Source organism: Balaenoptera borealis (genome assembly GCF_965194805.1).
Source record: "Balaenoptera borealis genome assembly, chromosome: 10".
Lineage (NCBI taxonomy): Eukaryota > Metazoa > Chordata > Mammalia > Artiodactyla > Balaenopteridae > Balaenoptera > Balaenoptera borealis.
Genome location: NC_138874.1, coordinates 67,524,727 through 67,551,399, shown reverse-complemented (window position 1 = coordinate 67,551,399; position 26,673 = coordinate 67,524,727). Strand labels below are relative to the sequence as shown.

Sequence of the window (26,673 nt, the reverse complement as noted above, 5' to 3'; positions counted from 1 at the left end):
TTTAAGGAAAGCTCTATACCACTTCAATACACTTCACCAGAGGAAGCATTAACTTCAAAGTGTCAGGTGCTGTACCTCTATTGAGAATTATAATTACCAGCAGGCAAACAATTTAGAATGAAGATTATATTCTCAGTTGATGTGAAATTCTAATAACTTAAAAAAAAAATAGGTCAACATCTTTAGCTAATATTAACCTACCTTTAATATTCTTATTGAAAAGTTTCAGAATAAAATGTTTTCACAGCTTATTTGTTCTGTCTCACTGCCATTTGAGGGATCAACCAAGGTTCTCTTATAGCTGATATGTGAAAAACAGATTTACCTTCCCCAAGAGCAAATGTCCAGTAATAAAACTAAAAATAACCAGCCTTTTGAATGATGTCTGAGATTAAAACAGATTTCAAGTTGCCTGTAACTTGAACTAAAGCTCAGAAGCCTATAAAAGCAAAGTTCTTAAGGCTCACATGCCTTGCACACACTTCTCTGGAGCTTATTGTGTGATTATATTCTATACAAATCAGAGGAAACATACAACTTCCATTACTTTGGGACATTCAGTAAAGAAATATGAATCTTAAAGTTATCTTTCAATGGCCCAAACAGTTAAAAGTTTATGGGGCAGAGCCTATTGGTCATATTATGGTACAGGAATAGTTGCTCTAAATGTTTAAACACACATACACACACACACACACACACACACACTCACACACTCACATATACGTTCTATTAAATGATGTGGGCTGAAAATGTCAAAAAATTTGGCAAAGGGCTTTGAAACATGAATGTTTTTAAAAGATCATATTTTACTAATAATTTTTTTACTACGCTAATCCACAAACAAATCTACACAGTATCTCTAATTTCCCCAAAAGAAAGGGTGAATCTATTTATGTTGCATCATTTGTGTTTTGCTCCTTTTTTCACCTCCTTGACCAGCACTGGACGATGGCTACCAGAGTCAGCAATCAGGGATTAGATTATGGAGGGGTTACAAGTGACTGAGAACAAAGGTCACCACCTCATGGAGGGATGGTTGGTCATGATGGCATGGGGTTGACTTGCTATTTATAAGAATAATAAAAATCAAGAAAATTAACTACTCAAAGTTAATCAATGCAGAATATGTTACATTAAACTTTTATCTTAGAATATTTAAAATAAATAAGTCATCTCAGTTTTTGCTTCAAGATAAATGTTCTAGTTAAAGTCACTGGGCATTTTCACAATTTATCACCACAGAGATGATTTAGAGGTACTAAAATCATCAAGGAATTTATTCAAGACTCTCCTTGGGATTCCCTAGAAAAAACTGGCCATGCCAAAGTGATATATTCTTTAGAAAGATCAGTAAAAATATAAAGCAGGGCCCTATTAAGCAAACCAAAATCTACCTAAGGGGGAAAAAAAAAGCAACCAAGGAGGAGAAAAGTGCAACATCAAATGGTTAATTGAATGGGGATCTATTTTCCTTTTACCTCTTTTCACCTTTAAAAACAGTAAGATAGTCTAGTCTTGAGTTAAAAATCTTAAAACAATTTAAGACCTTTGAAAATATCAGTGACAATCTAAAAAAATGATTTTATTGTAATATATCTATTGCCCATAAGGAAAAAAAACGGTATAAACATGCGCTACCAGCTCAAAGCATAAACAGGTATAATTTTCTAAGTAAGATTAAACTGATTATTAAGATAATCAAACCTCCATAAAAGGGGTACTATGAACTGTAGATAAATTATCCATGTGCATTGTTCTTATTACTTATATTACCCAAATGACCACTGCTTACCAGAGAACTAAATGGAAATACAGCAGAGTGTCATGTCAGAAAGATGTTCTGCTTGTATTAAAGGCAATAAAGCTCAATAACAAATACTAAAGAACTAGAAAATAATCAGGTTTTTAAAAAATAATAAAATTTTGAGTCTTTTAACTGAGAGGAGTTAGACTGACCAACTATACAAAAAGTTAGACTGACCAACTATACAAAAAGTGTCCATACTATCATTTAATTACATTAAATAAATCAGTGGTTTCTAAATGTTGAATAATATAGATTTTATATTTTTATTAAAAGTTTATTTTAAATAAAAATTTAATTTCCCTATCCCAAAATAAATGTCTTGTTTTATTATTTATTTGAAAACTAGTTTGTAAATCAATTCTGCTACTTGATCTTCTGTCTCTAGAAGAAGATCAAGAAATGACTATAGTGAGGACCAAGGAAAGGCTTACACCTGATTTATGGAAGATTGTGTAAAACTGGTTACCCACTAAAGACTGGGTTGTCATTAATTACCTGTTGACAAGTAGAACAAGTTGCCTCTTAACATCTAGCAAGCAAAAGCAAAGATGTGTTCAGACAGCTTGCTGCTTGCAGTACAATTCCCCAAATTCTAAACGCTCAGCTGTATATTAACAATTCATCTTGCCCACATTTACTACTGCACTACCACAGGTGTTTTCAGAATGAATTTTAAATATAAAAAGAAAAATCCCATGTAATCAGGGATAATAAGATCAATAGGAAGGTATATCAAAACCATTCATTCATTTTAAAAATGTCTGATATATCATGCACTGTAGTAGGTGTAGGAAAATATGAACCTGAACACAATGCTGTTCCTGTGGTTGAGAGGCCTCATAAGAAAGAGTCAGGTAGACAAATGATGAGACCATGTCTCAAGCATAACAAAATGTAGAAGCAAGAAGAAAATATATGCCTGATTAGAGAGGTCACAGAAGGCATCCAAGAACTGCAAACATCTGAACTGAGTTTTAAGATAAGTAGGAGTTTGCCAAGAAGACAAGAAGGGAAGAACATTCAGGGTAAAGGGCCAGTACATGCAAAACACAAAGGCAAAAAAAAAAGAACATAATTATGTTCTAGTAACTTCAGATTGTTAGACTGAAGTGGTAAGCACAATGTTGGTAGGAAAGTGCAGGCAAGGGCCAACTCATAAAGGAACTCGCATCAGGCCGAATAGTTCTGACTCTGTACAGTAGATGATGGGAGACATTGATGAATTTTAAGCAGAGGAATTGTAAGACCAAATGTGTATTTTAGAATGTCACTCTGGTGGAATCAGTGAGGAATGTAACAGTAGGGGACGAGACTGTTAAGCATAACACCCAGGTAGTACGCCATTGCTAACAGCCCAGGTGATAAACTATAAGGGTTTAAAATTAGGATATCAGGAAAAAAACTGGAAATGATTGAAAGAGTTTTGAAGGAGATAGAGGAACTTAAGATGAGTTCAGGTTTCCGGCTTCGAAGATGAAAGACGAGGTATTGCCCTGTATCAAAAAAAGACCTCTGGGGAAGTTACCCACCAGCCCATTCGTTACATAGCCTCAGCCGCCCACAAGACTCAGAGGGCAAAAGGAATTCCCCCACTACTGCAGGGACCTCTGGAAACTCTCTGTAGTCACAAATTCGTAGAGCTTTAGTACTCCATCCTTGCAACTTGTAGAAAGGGTGGTTACTAAAGCTTAAAAATGTGGATCCATTCCTAGACTGAAAGAACTCAGGGCTTCTAACTGGACTCAGCAACTTCAAGTCTTACTTTAGTAGTTAAATACATATACTTCAGCACACTATTCTGAGAATTCTCAGATGCAATGGCTACAGATGTTAAGGTCAAGAGTGCCAGCAATAGGCACTACTGGGTAATTATGCAAGGGATTGATAGGCATCTTCAATGATAACCTTAAATGTCTATTCTGTGCTGCTTACAAAGATAACCAGAGACTATGCGCTTCTTAAGGCACGTACCGTGCTTTATTCATTTTTTGTTGTCGTAGTTGGTATCCTCAGTATTTGGCACATAGCAGGGATTAAATATATATTTACTAGATAATAAATAAATAAATGAATATTGGTAAGTGGTATATTCCAGCACGGCTTCTTTGGTAATAGACTAGCAAAATGATACTCCCCTATTAGGTCAATGATGCAGCACTAATTTAAACGAGTCTTAATAACTGATGGAAAAGAAATCTTATAATTAAAAAAATGTTTTCTCTAAATAAGTTTGGAGTCAACTAAATGATTCATGCTTAGAAGCATAGCATGAAGGATTCATTACATGTTAGCTTGAACGCAGCACCTCCCATTATGACCTGCACCTCCCATAATGACCCACCAGCTATGCCAGAGTTGTTTTTTAGTTGGAGACTCGACATTTCTGGATGAAATATGTTAGGGAAACTGTCTTAACAAGCATTCAACTATTTTCCATTTCTAATTCTAATAATTAAAAATGATTATAAAATGTAAAACACTTAGGATAGAACCTCCCAGAGCACATCAAAATTGCTCAGTAAATGTCACTTACGATTATTAAAAGGTGTGAAAATGATTAATTCAAGCCATTGCCCTTTTGTAACTACATCTTGTGGGGGGGGGGGGGGAAAGTAAGTTCTATAATAGTATTATAATAAACTAGTTGCTACAGATTGCAAGGTTTCTAGGCTCCAAATACATATCTCAATAATGTCAGTCATATCTAAATGTTTTAAATCCACAGGAGGCATATCTGATATGACACAGAAGTCAAGATTCCTCAAGTGCCCTCCTGGAGATAAACCAGAGCTAGGACATGCAAGGCACTTTAACGTTTAGAGAAAATTTACATGTGGTTACATGAAGGAGCTAGTACAACACAGTATTGAATCACTGAGCTTTTGAAGTCAGACTGATCTGGGTTTGAGTTCTGGCTCTATCTCTATCAGTGAGATATTGGGTAAATTATCTTACTACTCTGAGATGGAATTTTGTAACTTGTAAAATGAGGATAATAGTACCTACACCTCATTGAATTGTTGTAAATCACAAATGATAACATGCATATAAAGTGCTTAGTATTATGCCTGACACATTACAAATACTTGAGAAATATTATACTCTAGACTGTAAAAGAAGGGTTTCCCTTCTTTCCAATGGTAGATAACCAAACTCTATGCTCACATGCATAATCTCTAATTATCACAAGACCCTAGGTGGAAGGTACTATCTTCTTTTTGTAAATGAGTAAACTGAGGTTAAATGAAATTAAGTAGAATCTCCAAATTCACAGACTTTAGTAAATGGCAAAGCCAGAATTTGAACTGACAGAGAATTTAAAATGCAGCACTAAAGTTTTATCACTCTGTGATATTTGGGTTAAGTCCAATGAGTTCACAGACTTTCAGAATATGCAATATAGCCAGATGATTGTTTTAAAAACTCAAAAGACAGATTCAATACCAACATTCAGGTATTAACTTTCCTAGATAATGTCCTATTTCCTTCTTAGCTGATCTGTCCTACAGAGGATAACTCTCAGACACCAAATTCAAGCCACATGGTAAAGCAGTATTTCCAGGGAAAAGTGGTTCCAAGAGACCCACTGGAGGAAATACACTGAACACAAGGAAATGCAAATTAGCACTCATCACAAAAACTCTTCACCTTCACCATTTCATAGCACTTCAAAGATTTCTAGCATTAACATAAGAAAAAATAGTCATATCTGTAAACATACAAAGGAAGTTTCTGTAAACATTCTTGTTCTAAAGTCACCAATAGTAAGACAGCAGCTAGAAATATCAAGTCCTGATGGAGTAAAAATATGTCAAAGTGTGTAAGGTAGAAAGCAGAAAATGTTCTAAAGCATAAAAATGCTATTGCATAACAGATACAGGAATGACCTAATATTATTTTCTTGATACATACAAGTTTATTATCATTATTAAATACATTTCAAAGGTTAAAAGGAAGATGGTAATGGAGCCATTTGTAACATGCCTGTAATTTCATGCAGGCTCTGACATGCATCATGCAAACTGGGGGGAAAAAAGTTACAATGAAGAAGGTGGTAGGAAAAAATCTGAAATTGTACTGTACCACGCTTTGTCAGAGAAGTAATGGACTAACTTCTCAACTCCTTGCCAATGGCATAATGGGAAAGCAGAGACAAGAAAAAGACAGGACAGTGGTGTCAGAGACCACATACAACACCAAGGAATTGCCATGACTGGGTAGCAGCCAACGGTATTTGCTTTTCTTTTGTTGTATTTTTCTAGGCATTATTATTTTAATATATTTCTATAAAATGAAAACATATTCTTAATAGATTTATACTTTCTTGATGAAGTGGTTTGCAAGTTAATACAAATATTCATATCCACAGAACAGTGTATATAATCTTCTTACCCTTAAAAGGAATCACTTGAAGAATCTTACCAAATAAAATACTGAAAAGACTTTTGACGCAATTAATATTCATACTCCAAAGATCTAAAAAGATTTAGCTGCATGTAATCCCTTATAAAGGAAGTAGAAATTATTTTTAATAATTTCAGTCTTGCATATTATAAATACAACTGAATGTTAGTTTACTTTTAACTGCTGCTGCATTAAAGACCAATAAAATAATAATCTGATCTTCATGTATGTCTTAAATATAATGTTCTACATTATAAGCAAGGCTCCACACATCACTATAGAGATAGAAGACAGGACTGGATCCCTAGTATAACTAGATTCAAAGAATTCTGGTCTGTAATTCACATGAACCCAATCAAAGCTTCCAAGGATTCCTGAGGACCAGGAATCTGATTCCAAGGAATCCCTAGATCTCAGAATAGTGCCTCTAGATCTCAGAGAACTTAGGGAAGATATCTGACTGATAAATATAAATTATAAATAAGCAATTTCTGAAATAAGGAGTTCAATGACTTTTCTAAGTTGATCAGTTAACTGCTTTTAAAAACTATCAACACAACACTGTAAAGCAACTATACTCCAATACAAATTAATTAAAAACATAAAAACTATCAACGTGAATAATAGTGACTTAAGTAAGCATTTACTGCACAGGCATAATTAGTGTGAGTTGCTTAATTTTCATGAGTCTATATCTCTAAGACAAAGAACCCATCAGCATCTACCTCTGGGATGGAGAATAGTTCAGGGGGAAAAAAAAAACTAAACTAAATAACATCATAATAGTACAATTCCACTGGTGTGACCAATACGCGTGGTATATTTATCCAGAGTAGGATACTGCAGGCACTATGATATGGCAACAAATACAGCTAACAAAACAATCCCACAATCTGCAGAGCAGGTTGTTATAAAAGGCTTATACAGATAACAGCAATTGCTTTGTTTCTCAAAAATGCAAGGTGTTGAGAAGAAACTAACCCCTGCCTACGTTTATGGGACGGCCTCCTGGACCATGAGTTTGATGCACATTTCTAGTCAATTAACCAATGACTAATCTGCACTTGAATTAACTGCAAATATGGACACAGTGTCATATTCTGTATCAACCACACTTTTAAAAAAATAGCTTACTGTAAAATCGAATTGTTCAGTTTTTACTGAGTTACTATTTTCCACTTCATCAAAAATATTTTATTTTTATGAAAAGTCACTCTCAGAGCTAATTTCTCATTAAGGCACTGACTGATGCTAGCTTTACATGTACAATTGCTTACAGTCACATGGTGAAGCCAATCGGATTGAGCCACGTTAATGTTTACCGTATGAACATGTTTGACAGTTCAACAATACACATCAAGCATCTCTAAAAAGCACACACCCTTTAAGAACCATCCTTCTAGTGCTGACACTGATCTAAACACAAGAATAAATTGCACTACAATAGTATCTCTGTTTAATAGGGGAAAATGGAAACAACATCAATGTCAAACAACAGGAAAACATTAAATAAATGATATCATAGTCACATGATAATGTATTATCATGTAGCCATTAAAATGTTTTCAAGAAATATTTATTATATAAAAAATGCTCATATAATACTATGTGAAAAAAAGCAAAACAAAAAATTGGAAAAAAAATATGAGAGTATCATATGTCCTAAGAGAAAGTACTGTTTCATGAATCTTTAATCTGAATTTTAAATATACACACACGTGTGCCTTGGGTTGTAAATATATAGTTTCATTCAGTAAATATATACTGGGTTATGATGTAAAATGAATTTGTGTCAAAAAAGGTTTGTGAAACAACCCCTGAAGTTTATAAGAGGAGGAGGAAAATATAAGACAATATAATTGCCATTCTTAATATAATTCTGGTGAATACAATTAGTGATTATTGTAATATAAATTTAGAAATCAGGCAGCACTGCATCAAGAAACTGCTGGGCTGGATTGGGAGTTTGGGATTACCAATGCAAACTATTATATATAGGATGGATAAACAACAAGGTCCTACTGTATAGCACAGGGAACTATATTCAATATCCTGTGATAAAACATAATAAAAGAGAATATGAAAAAGAATATATGTATGTATAACTGAGTCACTTTGCTGTACAGCAGAAACTAAATACAACATTGTAAATCAACTATACTTCAATAAAATTTTTTTAAGAAGAAACTGCTGGGCTTAATATGGCTATTAAGATATAAACATGTATTTATGTTATTTTTGTTGCTTAAAAACACCTTTTTTCTTCCAATTTAAGTTACTGTAAATGGAAGCTAAAGGAAGTAAGATTTCTAAATTCTTTCAAGAAAGGTGTTAAACAGCAAATTTTAAGTCTCTTTAGGCATGATAAGAAATAGGTATTATTTCAAGATATACTTTTTGAAAAGTCAGGTATTCCTGAAAGAATATGCTCCGGCAAGAAATGTTATTTGAGATTACCATTAAGGCTTTTACTTGCCAAAAGTAATTATTTTTATTAAATTTTCATACTGTGAGGTAGGTTTTATATATATATATATATATATATATATATATATATATATATATCATTCTTAACTTTACACAGTTGGAAATTAGAAAGACTAAACAAATGACAGTTAAGTCAGTTGGACAAAAGCTGAAGTGCCTACTGACAGCAGGAAGACCTTTGAATGTTTAAATGTAGATATTTTCTGCTAACCTAGAGAAAATTTAATTTGAAACTGGAAGATAAGCATCATCAAGCTGAGACTAGTAATACACCTGAGAAAAGGAATGTAAGTCAAAATTTCCTGAGAAAGTAAAAAAAAAAAAAAAAACTTAAAAGACCAGGATTTTCCTTTTATCTCCATTTTTTTGAGTTATTCTTAAATTCACCAAGAACATCCTTGGCCACTGCAGCTTTCTGGAGTTACCAGAGCTAAATAGTCCCTGTAAACATTAGTTATTTCACTCTCTGCAATATCTACAACAGGCTATCTCTTTATGCCTGTTTTATTAGGTCCACTACTCTTACACATTTTAAAAAACAAAACCAAAAACAGACTACCTTATTGAAGATTAGTAGCCAAGCTTACCTGGCTTCTGCATTTACAAAAAAAGGCAGTTCGCTTAAGTTGATGTTCAAGAGGGCATCAGAAAGAACTTATTATTGAAACACGATAATGTAGGAGAACTCTCTCAACTACATACAATCACTTACAGAATTAACCTCTCCAAAATTAAAATCAGCACTAGAAATCACATACTGACTAAATGTGGAGACAAATATTGTTTCACTGAATACATAGCAGTTTAGTGCAGGAAAAGGGGACACCTATTGCAAAACTCTCTGGAAAACTACTGGATTTACTCCCATAATTTCATACCCTTCTCCTCTATATTTTATCATTATAAAATAATAATTATTATTATTTTATACTCCTTTATATTATTATTTTTTATACTCCTTCAGGCTTTCTCAGGGTAAATTCAAAACAGTGTAGTAATTTAAACATATTTCCTTTAAAGGAACCTTCAAAGCTCAATAAGAGCTGTCAAAAAGCTGTGAACAAGTCCTCTAGTTATCACTTTCCACAAACTGAGTCCTACAAGTCTCAATGATCAAGTCTCAGGGCCAGTTCTCTTAGGTGCATAAGCCATGAGAACTTACCCAGGAAAAGACTCCAATGTATATACCTTCTCCTAGGTGGCCAACACATCCAAACTCTGGCAAACCAAACTTTCTTTTTGCTAACTTGGAGATGCAGAGAAAGCAGGTTTGATCTAGAAAAGCTAAAAAGACAGTTCTTGATAGTAGTGCTGAAGGACAGACAGTGCTGCTTCATAGTTGGAAATGAAAAAAATACCTCTGAACCCAAAGGAGAAAGAAGCATTTGGAAATGGAGAGCCAACAATTCAGGTGAGGGATAAGTTATTTCTAAAGCTATACTAATGAGAAACTAGTGAAATGGGTGCTTCTGGGAAACATGTTTTAAAAATAAATCTGAACTATTTGTGATACTGAATAATTAACCTTAAACTCCAATTCCCTATTATATGTAGCTGAGAAGGAGAATAGGGGAGAAGAACAGTGCGGAAAAAGAACAGGGACTATAAGGGGGCTTCAGAAAAGTTAAGGTAGGTGCGTAATTTACCTCAATCTGAGGTAAATCTGTCAACCATGCAGTATACTGGCTACAGCTTAAGAATACATTATCATTTGTTATAATTGCCCTTTGAAATTTAGATTAGTTCACTAGCAATTTAGTATAATTCTTTATGTGCTAGCCATCTTTAAATAGAGGAGAAAGCAACCTAATTGAAGCAAGGGAAGTAAAAAGGAGGATTTACAAAGGTGGTAGGAGATGGGAAAGGAGGAAAAGGGAGGAACGCTTTCACTCAACAAATTAACTTGCTAGTAAATAAACTTGATATAAAAGCCTATGCAAACTCTCTATTCCATTGTTCTTTAAAAAGTGCAAAAGGGAAGGAAAGGCATAATGGCCAAAAAATAAACTTCAAACCTTGTCTCAAATTCATGTTGATACTTCATAACTGACTAATTCAAGAAATAAATTTTTATTTGAATAAATCACATTTTAAAGTTTTAACTGCTTAAAATTTCCCCCTTTTGGACCTTTGATACGTCACATGATTTTGATAAGAATAATTTATGAAAAAATTGATATGAATCACAAATCAGGGCAAATCCATGGAGAAGGCATAAAAGTGACTCTGACAACATTTATATCTTTTTCATTAACATTAGCTTTTTTGGGGTGACTTTTCAAAAAAGATAAAATATAACCAACTTACCAGTTATATACTTAAGTACATAACACAAAATAATAAACACTGTTTTGGAAAGCAGATTTAATGTAAACAAAGATTTTTTTTGAAGTCAAACAATTACTAAATCATTAGAAATGTTAGTAAACCATGCATATTCAAAAGCCATTTCTTCTGTACTGTAAAGCAGCTGATAAATTACAAAGACATATTAGTTATTAAAAAACACTCTTAAAAATGATTTAAAAGATTTTTGTATTAGATGACAGTGAAACGCAATCAACACCTTTTGATTAGAAAATATTTAAAGAAATGTGCAATGGTCTAGTAAGCCTTCTCCCTAAACAATATGCATCTGTCCATTATACTACTGCAGATAGTGTATACATTTTTAACATGACTAGATTTAAAAAACAATTTTTATTCATATATCTCAAGGTCATGAAAATAGAAAATATATTAAAGACAGATGCATGTCAGTAGGTATAGGGTCACTGGCAATAGGTTTAAACGGCATTAGAATGACATTAACTTCAGACAGCTTTCCTAAGGCTCTAAGGAGAAAAGTCTATTTACATGCAGTCAAAGGAAGTATTAATTAAGAGAGGAGAGCCCAGGGAGTGCTGGTTTAGCGTGTGCCTGCAGGTCACTCTGGAGGGAGAGGAGGTGCTGGGGAGGAACAGTCATGCAAAAGGGGAATACCATGAACGGGAAGCCAGAGCAGGATAGGAGTGAGAGACACAGACTCACTCTGTCTGCGGTGCGGTGGAACAGTCCGTGGGATGCCTTGGAAGGAGCCCTGCCAAGGAGAGAAGGAGGGGGCAGAATACCCACCCTGTGCAGAGAGAGATGGGGGTAGGGAGGTATAATAAAAAAGGGAACCAAAAATAGAGAAACCACAGTCATACTTTAAAAAAAAAATAACAACAGTGTTAATGAGAAGACAGATTTCATTCTTTAAAATATAGGCAGCCCAAATTACTAAAAATACATCATAATTCAAAACTAGTTATTTTTCATATGTTAAGAAAAAAATTATTTTCCTCTAGTATTTGTAGTTAATGCATATGAAATAATATATTTTTTCTGGCATACAATTACATTTATCATCATGTATCTCTTTTTAAAGTAGCAGATTCCAGTTTTTTTTGCAAAAGATGAAAGCATTTAAAAGGGGAGATAGACTTTAGGTGTTAAACACACAGAAACTGCATCAATAATAAATTAGGCATTAAAAAATTATCATACAAAAATTTTTTCTTTTTTAACTCATAGGTTTTCAAAGGATTAGCAGCTAAAATAAAGAACATTAGCTGAAGATAGCAGAACCAACAGAGCATTCAAAAGACTTAGGATGTTGTAAGAGTGAGTACTATATCAAGAATGTGACATACAGGCCACAGGTTACACATGCAAACTTTTTAATTTTATTAACTTGTGGCTTCTTAGCTTTACTTATTTTGATCAGATTATCAGAACTGGAAAACAACAGAAATGTCATTTACTTCAGTTTCCTCACATTCCAGGTAAAACTGGGTCTTCAAGAGAGAATTTGTTCACACAAATAGAACCAGATTGGGTCTCATGTCTCTCTGTTCCTAGCCTCCTCACTGATGAGACATACCCACACATAAAACTATAGAAACACTCATGATAGCATCAAGAAAAATGAGCTTGTAAATCATCATCACACCCAGCTCAATTTGCAAAATAAAGTATGCATAATTTTTCACACCAATTAATCTGATATAGAAATGATGTACTAGAAGATTACTAATGTATTTTACTAATGTTTAGATATTTCAGGAACACTGATCCAAATAAAAAACTTATGTCCACTCCTGTATCAACATTCCTTGCCTCAGGTTGAGTATAATCAGACATTTATTTAAGAATAATCCTACATTGCTCACTATAAAACAAAAACCAAAAAAAGATCCATTTTCTATGTTGATTAAGGGAACAAATAGCTACAAGAAACTAAATAAAATTAATGATCTTTAGAGTATCCTAGTAAATAAAGATCCTGTCTTTTGAAATTATTGTAACTTCTCCACTAATTTAGCCATGGATGTTTGTGAAAACAGATTAGGAAATATTTAATAGGGTGATGACCCCAGGTGCTCTCCATAGATACAACTCCATTTTGCTGTTTCAGAGATGTTTTGGTCCAAAACCTTTACACAAAGCAAGTCCTCAGCCAAGAAGGGGCATGTACTTTTCTCCCTATGGGTTTCACCAGGCAGGACCAGCTTCTACTCACTGCACTGGGTAAAGAAACTTTCAGATAGGGATTTTGTATATAAACTAAACCAGCAGTCAGAGATTCCTTCTCAAAGAAATAAGGTCTCTCTGGGGGTTTATGGAAATAGTACCCACTGGGAATCAGGGAACTGTGTTTTTCCTTGGATCTTCTAAGAGCCTATAACCTTGAGAATGCCACTGATCTTCTCTGAGTCTCAGTCTCTTCATTTGTAAGATGAAGAATTGGAATGTGCTACAGACTAAGTCATTTGTGTCCCCGCCCCCAAGTTTCATATGTTGAAACCTACTGCCCCAGTGTGATGGTTTGGAGGTGGGCCTTTGGGTAGTGATTAGCTCATGAGGGTGGAGCCATCATGAATAGGATTACTGCCCTGTGAAAGAAATCCCAGAAAGCCCCCTCACCCCTTCCACCATGTTGAGGACACAGGGAAAAGACGGCTGTCTATAAACCAGGAAGCAGGCTGGTGCCTTGATCTTGGAATTTCCAGCCTCCAGAACTGTAAGAAATAAATTTCTTGTTTATAAGCCAGTCAGTCTGTGGTATTCTGTTATAGGTGCCTGAACGAACTAAGATAGAACGGTTCATCTCTAAGAAACGTCTCACTTTTAGTTGTAATTCAGTTGGCTCACACACCCCCCACTCCAGAGTCATTGTTATCCTTTAATTTTATAACTCTATTTATACAGCACTTAAAACAACTGCATTAAATTGTCTCTCATGATAAATCATTAGTTCTTTAAAATAATTTAAGTGAAAGTATCTGTAAGAATACCTAGAACCTGGCAGGAGTTTAAAAGATGTTAAATGTCCCACATTCTCTGCCTAACCGTCCCCAGCAAACGGGAGACTCTGTTTACTGATTCAAACTGAATTAAATTAAGTTATTGTGTTTACCTAGAGATGAATATATAACATCTGCCAGGCCTGGACACACACTGCAAGCACCTAAAAATCTTAAAAAACAAACACAATGATACCCATTCTTTACTCCCCCAAGACCAACAAACCAATGAAATATCAACTACACACCTACCAGAATGGCTAAAATTAAAAAAATAATAATGACAACACTAAGTGCTAGTGAGGATGCAGAGAAACTGGATCACTCATACAATGCTGATGAGAATCTAAAATAGCACAGCCGCTCTGACAGTTTGCCAGTTTCTCTGAAAACTAAACGTACAGTTACAACATTACCCAGAAATCGCACTACTGGGCATTTATCCTAGAGAAATGAAAATTTACATCTACACAAATATTCATAACAGCTTTATCTGTAATAGCCAAAAACTGGAAACTACCAACATGTCTATCTATTATAGACACAAGTGGTTAAAAAAACTGTGGAACATCCATATTATGGACTACTACTCGGCAGTAAAAAGGAACAAATTACTGATAGACACAACTACTTGGATGGATCTCCAGGGTATTATGCTGGGTGAAAAAAAGCCAATCTCAAAAGCTCACACACTGTATAACACCATTTATATAAAATTCTTGAAATGACAAAATTTAGATGTGGAAAATATTAGTGGTTGTCAGGGGTTAGGCATGGTAGGGGAAGAAGTGGTTGTGACTATTAAAAGGCAGCGCAGAAGAGAGAACTTTGTAGTGGTGCAATAATTCTGTGTTTTAAATATGGTAGTTGTTGCAGGAAATCTACACAACTGATAAAATGGCACAGAACTATGCATACTCTAAAGTCAATTTTGGTTTTGACACTGTACTACAGCTATATAAAATGTAACTGTTGTGGGATATTGGGCGAAATAAGGAATCTATTTTTGCAACTTCCTATGAATCTACAAGAATTTAAAATAAAAAGTAAAAACATAAATAGAGGAGTAAAAACAATGCACATTAGAGTGATACTGAGGAAAATTATTTGAAACGCTAATTATATTGGTAGGATCATATTTTCTTGGGGAGAGAAGGAAAACATGTTTAAGGACCTTCTCATCTCTATAAACTAAAGGTAATTTCCCTGATAATAAAAAGATGATTATATATTCCTTTCAATAGTAAAAAAAACCAACTGAAACAGCTATAAAACATGACTAACTAAACCTTGAGACCAGGCAAGTTCAGAGACAGCAGACATGTGAGCAACACCAAGCAGCAGCGCTAAGAAACAGCATGTGCTGGCTCCCCACGATTCCATGTCTACTGGAAGTGTTTCTACAAAGAAGGGAACTTGTATGGAAGACCCTAACTTAGAAACTAAGAAGACGTATGATTTATAAGATGTAAGAAAAGGATGGGAAACATGATTTTGAGCAAAAAGACAGTATTAACAAAGAAAGAAAAAGTTCCCAGACGGATAGATCTCTTCCAGCAGTGAGTCCTGGAATACACTACACTCCTGAACTGAAGACTGCTGGAAGTCACGGCCATGTGAAGATAGATTTGAGAGCCAGAAGGTCTAGTCCCCGTAACTGGAAGACATGTCCACCATCCTCTGGTCCAGAAACAAGGCCTCACTGTCCTATCATCTGATTTACACTTTGCTGTCTGTCCATGAGTATCATAAACTAAGAATCAAGCAATGTCTTTTATTTAGTATCCAAAGCCCTTAGCACTGGGATTGAAAAATAGAAAAAACTAGTCAAAGTTCAATGAATGAATGAATAAATGGACCTATGGTTTAAAATCTGAAGGAATTTTCTATTTTGTGTTTTTTTGGTCAATTCCTGCTACATAGTTCAGGTTTAAAGCCAAACCCAGTGACCTCCATACAGAGCTGCACTGTCCAATATGGTTGATAGCAGCTACATAGGGTTAAGCAGATAGTCTCAATCGAAATGTGGTATAAATGTAAAATACACACAAGATGTCAAAGACTTCATACGAAAACAAAAACTAGAATGTAACATATCTCAATATCTTCTTTATATTGATTACATGTTCAAATGTACTACTGGGTTAAATAGAGTATTTTATTAAAATTAATTTTGCATGTTTCTTCTTGCTTTAATTTGGATACTAAAGCATTTATATTATATATGTAGCTCACATTACATTTATATTGGAGCACTAATTAGAGGGCAGGAAAGTGCATAATTCTTTCCTAGTTGATGCTGTGAAGATCCCTAAGCTCTGCCCAGGAACGGGCCTTTTGCTCATCTGAGTCTACTTTAAATCTTCTGCTGACTTTTAAGATGAAGATATGAGATGCTTTCTGCTAGAGAAATCACAATGGTTGTATATAAAAACAAAAAGCAGTAGGAATGCATATGAATATATCACATCCAAGGGGAAAAAAAATCTACTTGTAGGAAAACATAGGATATCTGACGTATAGTTTAACCATATGCATAACATTCTAGTTACACTTTAAATCGGTGGGACAAACACATACATACGCACACAAACAAGAACAAAATAAAAGAATACGAAAACATTGAAAAACAAGAGTATCGGGCTTCCCTGGTGGCGCAGTGGTTGAGAATCTGCCTGCCAATGCAGGGGACACGGGTTCGAGCCCTGGTCTGGGAAGATCCCACATGCCGCGGAGCAACTGGGCCCATGAGCCACAACTACTGAGCCTGCGCATCTGGAGCTTGTGCTCCACAACAAGAAGGGCCGCGACAGTGAGAGGCCCGCGCACTGCGATGAAGAGTGGCTCCCGCTCACCACAACTAGAGAAAGCCCTCGCACAGAAACAAAGACCCAACACAGCCAATAAATAAATAAATAAATAATTAAATAATTAAAAAAAAAAAAAAAAAAAAACAAGAGTATCTGGATTCAGGGTTTTAGAGGAAATTTCATTTCTCTCAAGATAAAGCCTAGGGAGACCAAGTAAAAACATCTTTCTGTGAACTCGAACCTTGTGGAATAAGATGAAGAACTGGGAGCCAAGTTCTTCAGAACACTTGCAGCTCTTCCCTCAGCAGCTGCTTTTTCTTAAAGCAAGAGATGAGAACAGATGAGAGTTACCACCTGAGCTTAGAGGATGGAGAATTTTTAATCTTAGCACTGAAAAGATAAAACTTTTCCTGATTCAAGAAGATTAGTTTGCTTGTGCCTGCCTCTTCTGGGAGAGCTTAGGAAGCCTCCTGGAATGGTCTTATTTGCTCTGAAAGGGGTCTGTGGCAGTTGGCACTGTAACACTGAGCTTCCTTAGTGGATGAAACTCTTTACTAGAGATTTCTGTCTTTCATAAACTCATGCCCACCTCCCACTGCCCCACTTTGAATCTACATCTGTCTCTAACTTCTCTGGCACCTTTCAAGTTCCAATCCTACATATTCAAACTCCTCTACCCTTCTGTCCTGCCAGAATCTCAATCTCAAGTGATTAAAATATATATCTAAAACCTTTAGCAGTTTTCTTACCTAATAAAATCCCTTCTCTTGGTTCTCCTATTTTCTTAACTGACATGTCATCTTCCCAGTCATCCACATTTGATAACTTACATTCATCTTCTTCCCATTCATCACACCTTTTCATCTAATCACTTTCCAAGACAACAGATTCTGCCTCAGTGATTTTCTCTCCATCTCCATGAGAGATCAAAAATCATAGGTTAGCCTCATCTCCTGGGCTATTATAATAATCTTCTAAGTAGTTTTCCCTGCCTTCACTATGTTCTCACTGGAATTGATTCAATCCTACTGGGCCCTGTGCTAAGCCACTAAGCACAGATGAAGGAATGAGACACAGCCCCTGCCTCAAGACAATCACAGTTTCTCCTCTCACATTACTCTCCCTGTAACAAAATATAGTTAAGTCTGGCCCCTGCTACAACCTTCTGCTACAGAATTAAGTTGAAAGTTCTCAGTCTAACATCTAAGTCTCTCCATAATGTGATCCGACTGTAACTCTCCAAACTTCTCTCTTTCCTCATAATAATTCTTATGTAATCATTACTACTACCACCACCAATAACTACACTAAAACATGGCAAAGTATAGTAAATGATTTAAAAAAACAGAGAGGTAACAATCCAAATGTTACAGAGTTACAATCGTAAAAGAAATTTCATCTGGCTGGTAAATTTTTATTTAATCCATGCCCAGGTATTCCTTCTGAGAAAGATAACAAGCAGCCCCTAGTGCCCAGTGATCTCATAAACAATCTCACAGAATACCATGGTTACTCTGAGACCATGGTAACATGAAAGAAAATAAGGTCACTTCATAATTTTGCCTAAGTACAGATAAAGGCAAGGTCACACTGTGCCATCCAGAAAATACTCTAGACTTTTCTACCTTCTGATAGTATCCAACCTGAGCAAACCCCTGATTCCTTAGACCCTCCCTTAAATCATCCAAGAAAAGCTCAGATCCTATAAAAGGTTCTTTCTGATACAATCTTGAGATCATTTTTCACGATGTGTTGTTCTCCCTGGCTGCAACAAGTAATCCACCCAACTTGTTTTACAGATATATTCCTGGTGGGCTTTGGCTGAAGGTACATTGACACTTCACTGCTCTGAATGATCAGGATAGCTATATTTGCTTAGAAACTTTAGGACTAGGTAAGAGAAATGGTATTATTTTCTGCTATATCAGGAATATCAATGTAACTTTTTGAAAGAACCCTCCGAGCATAATACTAAAGAGACATTCTCTAGGAAAAAATTTAGTTACATCTGACATTTAAAAAATAGTAATTTTCTAAAACATCTGTAAAAATGTTTTCGTAATTACCTAAGAACAAGAAAAGTTAGAATGCTCCAACAAATAAAGGCCTAATAAATTAGCACTCTGCTAGCATAAACTAAAAGAGGAGCAACTTTTATTACCTCTTAAGGAAGCTGATTAATTTCTTCTAAAAGACTAATTTGATCATGCTGCTTCTTGGAAACCTAACAGGATCATCCATTTCTCACTGATTGCTATCTAACATTAAATTCTAAGAGTAAAATCTCTCTATGTCCTGCCTACACCCTCATTGTGTTAAGTCAGTAAGTTAAACCCTACATTACACACATGAAATGGATACCAGCAGTGGAAAACTTTGGTGCTGTCCTTTGTTTTCTAACTACTGTGCAAACAAACTTTGTTTCTTTCAGTGCATATTTTATTCATTTTTAAAAATTTATTTATTTATTTATTTTTGGCTGCGTTGGGTCTTTGTTGCTGCATGAGGGCTTTCTCTAGTTGCGGCGAGCAGGGGCTACTCTTCATTGCAGTGCGCGGGTTTCTCATTGCGGTGGCTTCTCTTGTTGCAGAGCTCGGGCTCTAGGCGTGTGGGCTTCAGTAGTTGTGGCATGCAGGCTCAGTAGTTGTGGCTCACGGGCTCTAGAGTGCAGGCTCAGTAGTCGTGGAACATGGGCTTAGTTGCTCCACGGCATGTAGGATCTTCCCGGACCAGGGCTCGAACCCATGTCCCCTGCATTGGCAGGCAGATTCTTAACCACTGTGCCACCAGGGAAGTCCCTTGCAGTGGATATTTTAAACAAAGTTCCAAAAATGCCTACTTCAGTTCTGGTAATTGGTATTAGAGGATACGAATTTACATACCCTTAAATTTATGACCAGATAAATTATTCAGCTGCTCTAATATCTATATTTCATTTGTCCCTAGCCTTGAAAAACAATTCCATTTTTCAGTTATTGGTTTCAGGTGCTATTGTTCATAAACTACAGTGTAAAAGACACACATAATAGAATTCTTGGTGTGTTGTCATACTCACATGCATGCTAAAATGTGATGTCTCAGTACAAAGATGGTTCCTATCAGCATTTAGCTCACTGAAACATAGGTCATATTCAATGTTCAATGTCTAATATTGATTAAACATTATTGCATGACCACATCATAAATATTACATGTTTATATACCAAAGTATATATATATTTCACTTAAAATACTTCTAGTGGCATATTTTAAATATAAGTAATAGTGAATATAAATAAAGAGCTTAGCAAAGAAATAAATCCCTTAATTCCCTTTGGAAATATATATAAATAGTAATGTAATGACTCTCTAATTGGGAGAAAATGGCACATCTAAGTTTAAAATCAGGACATTAATCTTACATAAAAATTAACCAATAATACTGCCCACTTCCAAATCAGAAAGGCATGTGGTCTAAAAGAAAAAGGACTTAGGAAAGAGTACTTGAGACAAATCTTTGGGTTATATTGTTCCTTATTTTAACATTTCGTCTTATCTCCCAGGCAAGGGAAAAAAAAGGAGCAGAAAAAAAAAAAAAAAGGAGCAGAGTTCTTTGCTAGCACATATATCGTGACTGGTAGGACTAAGTAAATTCCTTCTCCTTTGGGAATTATAAACAATTGATTTTTTTGTATGTGATATGTCTGTGATATATTTTTCTGATTCAATATTTTCTATTTTATAAATAGTTACAATAGGAACATAGTTGACTATGACATTTTGAAATATATGTATGATCCAATAAATCTGAGTCATGCAAACCTAATTCTAAGCACAAAGGATTGCAAATAATGCTGATCATACTCCAATTCTTGAATTTATATAAATGTTATTCATATCTATTAAATATGCTATAAAGTGGATTAATCTGTGATTCAGTACTAGAAACTAATTCCAACAGAGCATTTAAATTTTATATAAAAGCATCTTTCTTAACTCCTTTGCTATATATAATAAGAGTTAGTTCTTAAAATATGAGAGGAAACTAGTATCAGGTCAAATTGTGCACAATCTGAGTTTTAACTGATCAACAACTTTCCCATTGATACCAATAAAACAGTGTTTATTCCTACACTCAATTTTCAGAGTAATCCAGGTTGGGTCATTATGTGAATCCTTTCGGTCCATCTTGCAATCCCTTCTTTGAGATTCAAGGGCATAAATAATAAGCTTTGATGGTGTGAGTCTAGAAATGTATTCTGGTATTTTGTCTTCTCTAGTTAATTTAAGATGTTCAAACAAATATTCTATAAAAGTACCTATCGTGAAAATTTAGAATTTACTTAATGTACAAAATAACTATTCAAATCTTCAAATACTGATGTTAAATGCTTTAAAAACGATATTGGAAATACATTTTAAAAACTTAAAATTCAGTCCAAGATAATATTATTTATAAGAACATGCTTGTACATGGATCAACAATGTCATACTATGTTTAAAATAAAGTTTTATAAGTTTATATGTTTAAAGTGAATCCTTATTTCTCACATAATCACCATTTTCCTGCATATGCCTAGTCTCTTCAAGTATTCTTGTATGAATGATTAGGCACCTTCCATGTTTTTATTCTTCTTTCCATGTTATCCATTTCACCACTTTATCTGGGTATTCTGTCCCTCAGATGAGAACATTTGGTCAGAATTTGAGTTATCCATTCTTCTTCTGAAGGTACCATCTTCTACAACTCATTTTTACCTTCCTTCTCTCTTTTTTTCCCATTACCTAAATATGAACTCTATCTTTTTTATTTTCCTTCATTTCTTCCAAAAATTGCCTTCACTGACTTCCCCTTATTGTTCCAGGTGGCTTTCCTATAATCCATCTAAGTCTACTTCATCATTAACTCTAAAGATGCTTTGTCCAATATGGTATCCACTAGCCATATGTGGCTATTTACATTTAATTACAATTAAATATTACTTACAGTTATCTTCTGCAGTCACACTAGCCACATTTTCAAGTATTCAACAGTCACATGTAGCTAGTGGCTACTGCACTGGACCTCAAGGAAATTCCATGGAAGAGTGCTGATGTAGAATAGTCTCTCATTCTCAATTCTGGAACTCGTCTCTGTCTACTGACATCTTTTGCTTTCTATGATTCAACCACTACTTTCACCCTTTTCACCAAGCTTGATTCTTCCACCTAGACTTTCCCAATCCTTTGAACCTTACAGCACTTTCTACACTTTAACTATATCACATCGTCAGTTCCTTCAATAAGCACTTGTTAATGGAAGAATCCTTATTTGTCTGTATATTTTCTTTCCCAATTCCCCACTTCTACTTCAAGAGGCTAATAACTGAGATGGGAGGGGCTCATCAAACTTTTGTTGAACAAATTAACGATTAGCTTTGTACTTTATACAGAGCATACAAAAAATAACTACTTATTAGATGAAAAGAAATAAGTATCTTATAAACTTTAAAGGCCTATAGCTAAGTTTAAAAAAAGCAGATTGTTGATTACACTCACCATTATAATTCCCTGTTCATTTGTGTTACTAGGATTCCACTGCTTAAAATAAGGCAAAAGAAGAGTCAAGGCTGGCTTATCAGGCATTCTCTTACCACGAAATACCTATTACTTGGCACCATACAATAGGATAACGATGACTGATAGCCATGATGACTCTCTGGCTCAGGCATATCCTGAGCTGAGTTCAGAAAGTGTATTTTTAACACTAAACATGTTTTGAGATGTAGTATTTTTGAAAAACAATGAAGAAGCACAGAATGCATGGTTATTTTCTACTGTTTAGAAGAAGCCATTCCCTACCCTAACTATGCCCAAAACATAACCTTTACTGTCTGTATCTTAATGCATTTATACTTCCTAATAGCCTCAATATTTATTTGAGTAATTATAATAACAGAATATATTTGAAAAGTCTCAACAAATAAAAAGAACAGGCTATATAGTATATTTTCAGAGTCATATGCTGCTGAAGAGGGAAGACTGCATTTTGGACTTCTTTTTCTTGTAGGGCATGGGAAACTACTACTCTCATAAATACATGCAATAAGAGAGAGACTAGACACTCAAATAAAAAGACCTACAGTATGCAGAATGGAAAAGCTATTAAATGCACATTCATTCATATAAGACACAGAAAAGAAGCTTTAGAAAGCACAGAAACACCTAAGAACAAGAAAAATCCACTTACCTTAAAAAAAAAACTGACAGCCATGGCAGATTCAAAATTATTAGAGTAAAAAGAGTAGAACAAAACATCAAAATAGTAAATGACAAGAAAAGAGGATAAGAGTATCTGTTACTTACAGGAATTCTTCTCCAGGGTGTTTGGGTATATTTATCAGCATATGTGCATTTTTCCTCTTTAGATTTTTGATGGCAGTTACACCGAGTTGCCTGAACAAAAACACAAATTTTTACATTGGTATAATTCTATATATACACATATACATACAAACAAAGTAATTAGGGTCTCTCTTAGGGGGTTAAAATAAAAAGGCAAACATCAAAATCTATTCAGTAGTCTCCCATCTTTTTCACAGACTGGATTTTAGATTCACCCAGCAAGGCAAAATTTTGAATAGTCAAAATTACCATTGGCAATCTCTTATACTGCCCATACAACACACTACCTATGACTTTATGTATATAAATATATGTGTATATAGATGTAGAACATATACAGCAACATACAGTATATAAAGAATATAATAGCAAAACTTTAAATACTTCCCTAAACTATTATGGTACTACAATCACTGCAGCACAGTTTCCTAAATTCATTTTTGATGGGACTTGGCTATTAAATACCACCAGTCCACAAGTAAGGTTGTCTCTTCACCCGTGCAATGCATTTAAAAGCCCCTTTAATGATGTGTTGACTTTACTGGACTGGAATATTTTAAAGGATCTCTGTCCTTTGACAAGATCCATCTGACCATCTCAGTTCATAAATAAATTCTCTTCACATGACTTCACTCAGAGCATACTCATTCAATAATTTATACAACACAAAATAACGTGCCTACTGTGTAAACTATGGTCTCTCAAATAAATATCAAATTTTTAAAAAAGGAAAAGACTGATAATGATAATTTCTCCTTGGTGTGAAGTTGAAATATAGCCATATTATTTATTAAACAACCCCACTGGAGGTAAATATGCTTTCTTGTGGGAAAACCTACATAACAAATTCTTGATTATTGCATCAAGCTAAAGTGGTAAGTTTTTACTTTTAAAATATTTACCAATATTCAAATTTTTTCTTAATTGCAATCGGATCATCCCAATTTCCATAATCAAAATAAAATCTAATCAAAACAAAAATCTCTGTAATACAGACTTGTTTCCCATTCTTAGTACAGACATATTTCCCATTCTCAAACACGGGACAGTCATTGAAACAAAATTCAATATATACGCAGGTCAATCTAGATCTCCTGGAATTCAATATAATAGGACTTTGTAAAGAAGAAAACAGAAAATATAAGACATTTATCTTTTTTTTTAAACATCTTTATTGGATATAATTGCTTTACATTGTGTTACTTTCTGCTATATAACAAAGTGAATCAGCTCTATGTATACATATATCCCCATATCCCCTCCCTCTTGCAACTCCCTCCAACCTGCCCTATCCCACCCCTCTAGGTGGTCACAAAGCACCGAGCTGGTCTCCCTGTGCTATGTGGCTGCTTCCCACTAGCTATCTATTTTACATTTGGTAGTGTATATATGTCAATGCCACTCTCTCACTTCGTCCCAGCTTACCCTTCCCCCTCCCTGTGTCCTCAAGTCCATTCTCTATGTCTGCGTCTTTATTCCTGTGTGCCCCTAGGTTCTTCAGAACCTTTTTTTTTTCACATTCCATATATACGTGTTAGCACACGGTATTTGTTCTTCTCCTTCTGACTTACTTCACTCTGTATGACAGACTCTAGGTCCATCCACCTCACTATGAATAACACAATTTCGTTCCTTTTTATGGCTGAGTAATATTCTATTGTATATATGTGCCACATCTTCTTTATCCATTCCTCTGCCGATGGACACTTAGGTTGCTTCCATGTCCTGGCTATTATAAATAGTGCTGCAATGAACATTGTGGTACATGACTCTTTTTTTTTTTTTTTAATGTGTTTTCTTTTATTTATTTATTTATTTATTTATGGCTGTGTTGGGTCTTCGTTTCTGTGCAAGGGCTTTCTCTAGTTGCGGCAAGCGGGAGCCACCCTTCATCGCGGTGCGCGGGCCTCTCACTATCGCGGCCTCTCTTGTTGTGGAGCACAGGCTCCAGATGCACAGGCTAAGTAATTGTGGCTCACGGGCCCAGCTGCTCCGCGGCATGTGGGATCTTCCCAGACCAGGGCTCGAACCTGCGTCCCCTGCATTGGTAGACAGATTCTCAACCACTGCGCCACCAGGGAAGCCCACATGACTCTTTTGGAATTATGGTTTTCTCAGTATATGCCCAGTAGTGGGATTGCTGGGTCATATGGTAGTTCCATTTTTAGTTTTTTAAGGAACCTCCATACTGTTCTCCATAGGGGCTGTATCAATCTACATTCCCACCAACAGTGCAAGAGTGTTCCTTTTTCTCCACACCCTCTCCAGCATTTATTGTCTGTAGATTTTTTGATGATGGCCATTCTGACTGGTGTGAGATGATACCTCATTGTAGTTTTGATTTGCGTTTCTCTAATGATCAGTGATGTTGAACATCCTTTCATGTGTTTGTTGGAAATCTGTGTATCTTCTTTGGAGAAATGTCTGTTTATTTCTTCGGCCCATTTTTGGATTGGGTTGTTTGTTTTTTTGATATTGGGTTGCATGAGCTACTTGTATATTTTGGAGAGTAATCCTTTGTCAGTTGCTTCGTTTGCAAATATTTTCTCCCATTCTGAGGGTTGTCTTTTCATCTTGTTTGTAGTTTCCTTTGCTGTGCAAAAGCTTTTAAGTTTCATTAGGTCCCATTTGTTTTTTTTTTTTTGCTTTTATTTCCATTTCTCTAGGAGATGGGTCAAAAAGGATCCTGCTGTGATTTATGTCATAGAGTGTTCTGCCTCTATGAGTTCCTCTATATCTTCCTCTAAGAGTTTTATACTGTCTGGCCTTACATTTAGGTCTTTAATCCATTTTGAGTTTATTTTTGTGTATGGTGTTAGGGAGTGTTCTAATTTCATTCTTTTACATGTAGCTGTCCAGTTTTCCCATCACCACTTATTGAAAAGGCTGTCTTTTCTCCACTGTATTCTCTTGCCTCCTTTATCAAAGATAAGGTGACCATATGTGCATGGGTTTATCTCTGGGCTTTCTATCCTGTTCCACTGATCTATATTTCTGTTTCTGTGCCAGTACCATACTGTCTTGATTACTGTAGCTTTGTAGTATAGTCTGAAGTCTGGGAGCCTGATTCCTCCAGCTCCATTTTTCTTTCTCAAGATTGCTTTGGCTATTCAGGGTCTTTTGTGTTTCCATACAAATTGTGAAATTTTTTGTTCTAGTTCTGTGAAAAATGCCATTGGTAGTTTGATAGGGATTGCATTGAATTTGTAGATTGCTTGGGTAGTATAGTCATTTTCACAACGTCAATTCTTCGAATCCAAGAACATGGTATATCTCTCCATCTGTTTGTATCATCTTTAATTTCTTTCATAAGATAGACATTAATGTCTTTTGTAAGACATTTATCTTAATGCAAACACATTACTTATTCTATCCTGACTGCTGCAATTCCAGAAATAATGTCCTGTCTGTTGCCTGTGTGTTAACATATGAAGAACAATAACCGGCAAATATTTGAATTTTCCACAATTTG

The 26,673-nt window shown here is 35.1% G+C and overlaps 2 protein-coding genes across 19 annotated transcripts in view; both read right to left on the bottom strand.

The window, feature by feature from the left end:
• RGR (retinal G protein coupled receptor) overlaps positions 1-26,673 on the bottom strand; it is a 389,204-nt gene that overhangs the window by 194,681 nt on the left and 167,850 nt on the right. The gene's annotated exons all lie outside the window — the stretch shown is intronic.
• CCSER2 (coiled-coil serine rich protein 2) overlaps positions 1-26,673 on the bottom strand; it is a 149,438-nt gene that overhangs the window by 1,386 nt on the left and 121,379 nt on the right. For 8 of the 18 annotated variants that reach the window (XM_082406722.1, XM_082406730.1, XM_082406725.1 and 5 more), the window contains one exon: positions 23,163-23,252. In XM_082406722.1, the coding sequence (XP_082262848.1) occupies positions 23,163-23,252 (90 nt within the window). Of the gene's footprint in view, positions 1-3,781; positions 3,859-5,893; positions 5,934-11,683; positions 11,817-23,162; positions 23,253-26,673 lie in introns of those variants that run through there. The other 10 variants (XM_082406719.1, XM_082406731.1, XM_082406728.1 and 7 more) reach the window with 5 other exon arrangements.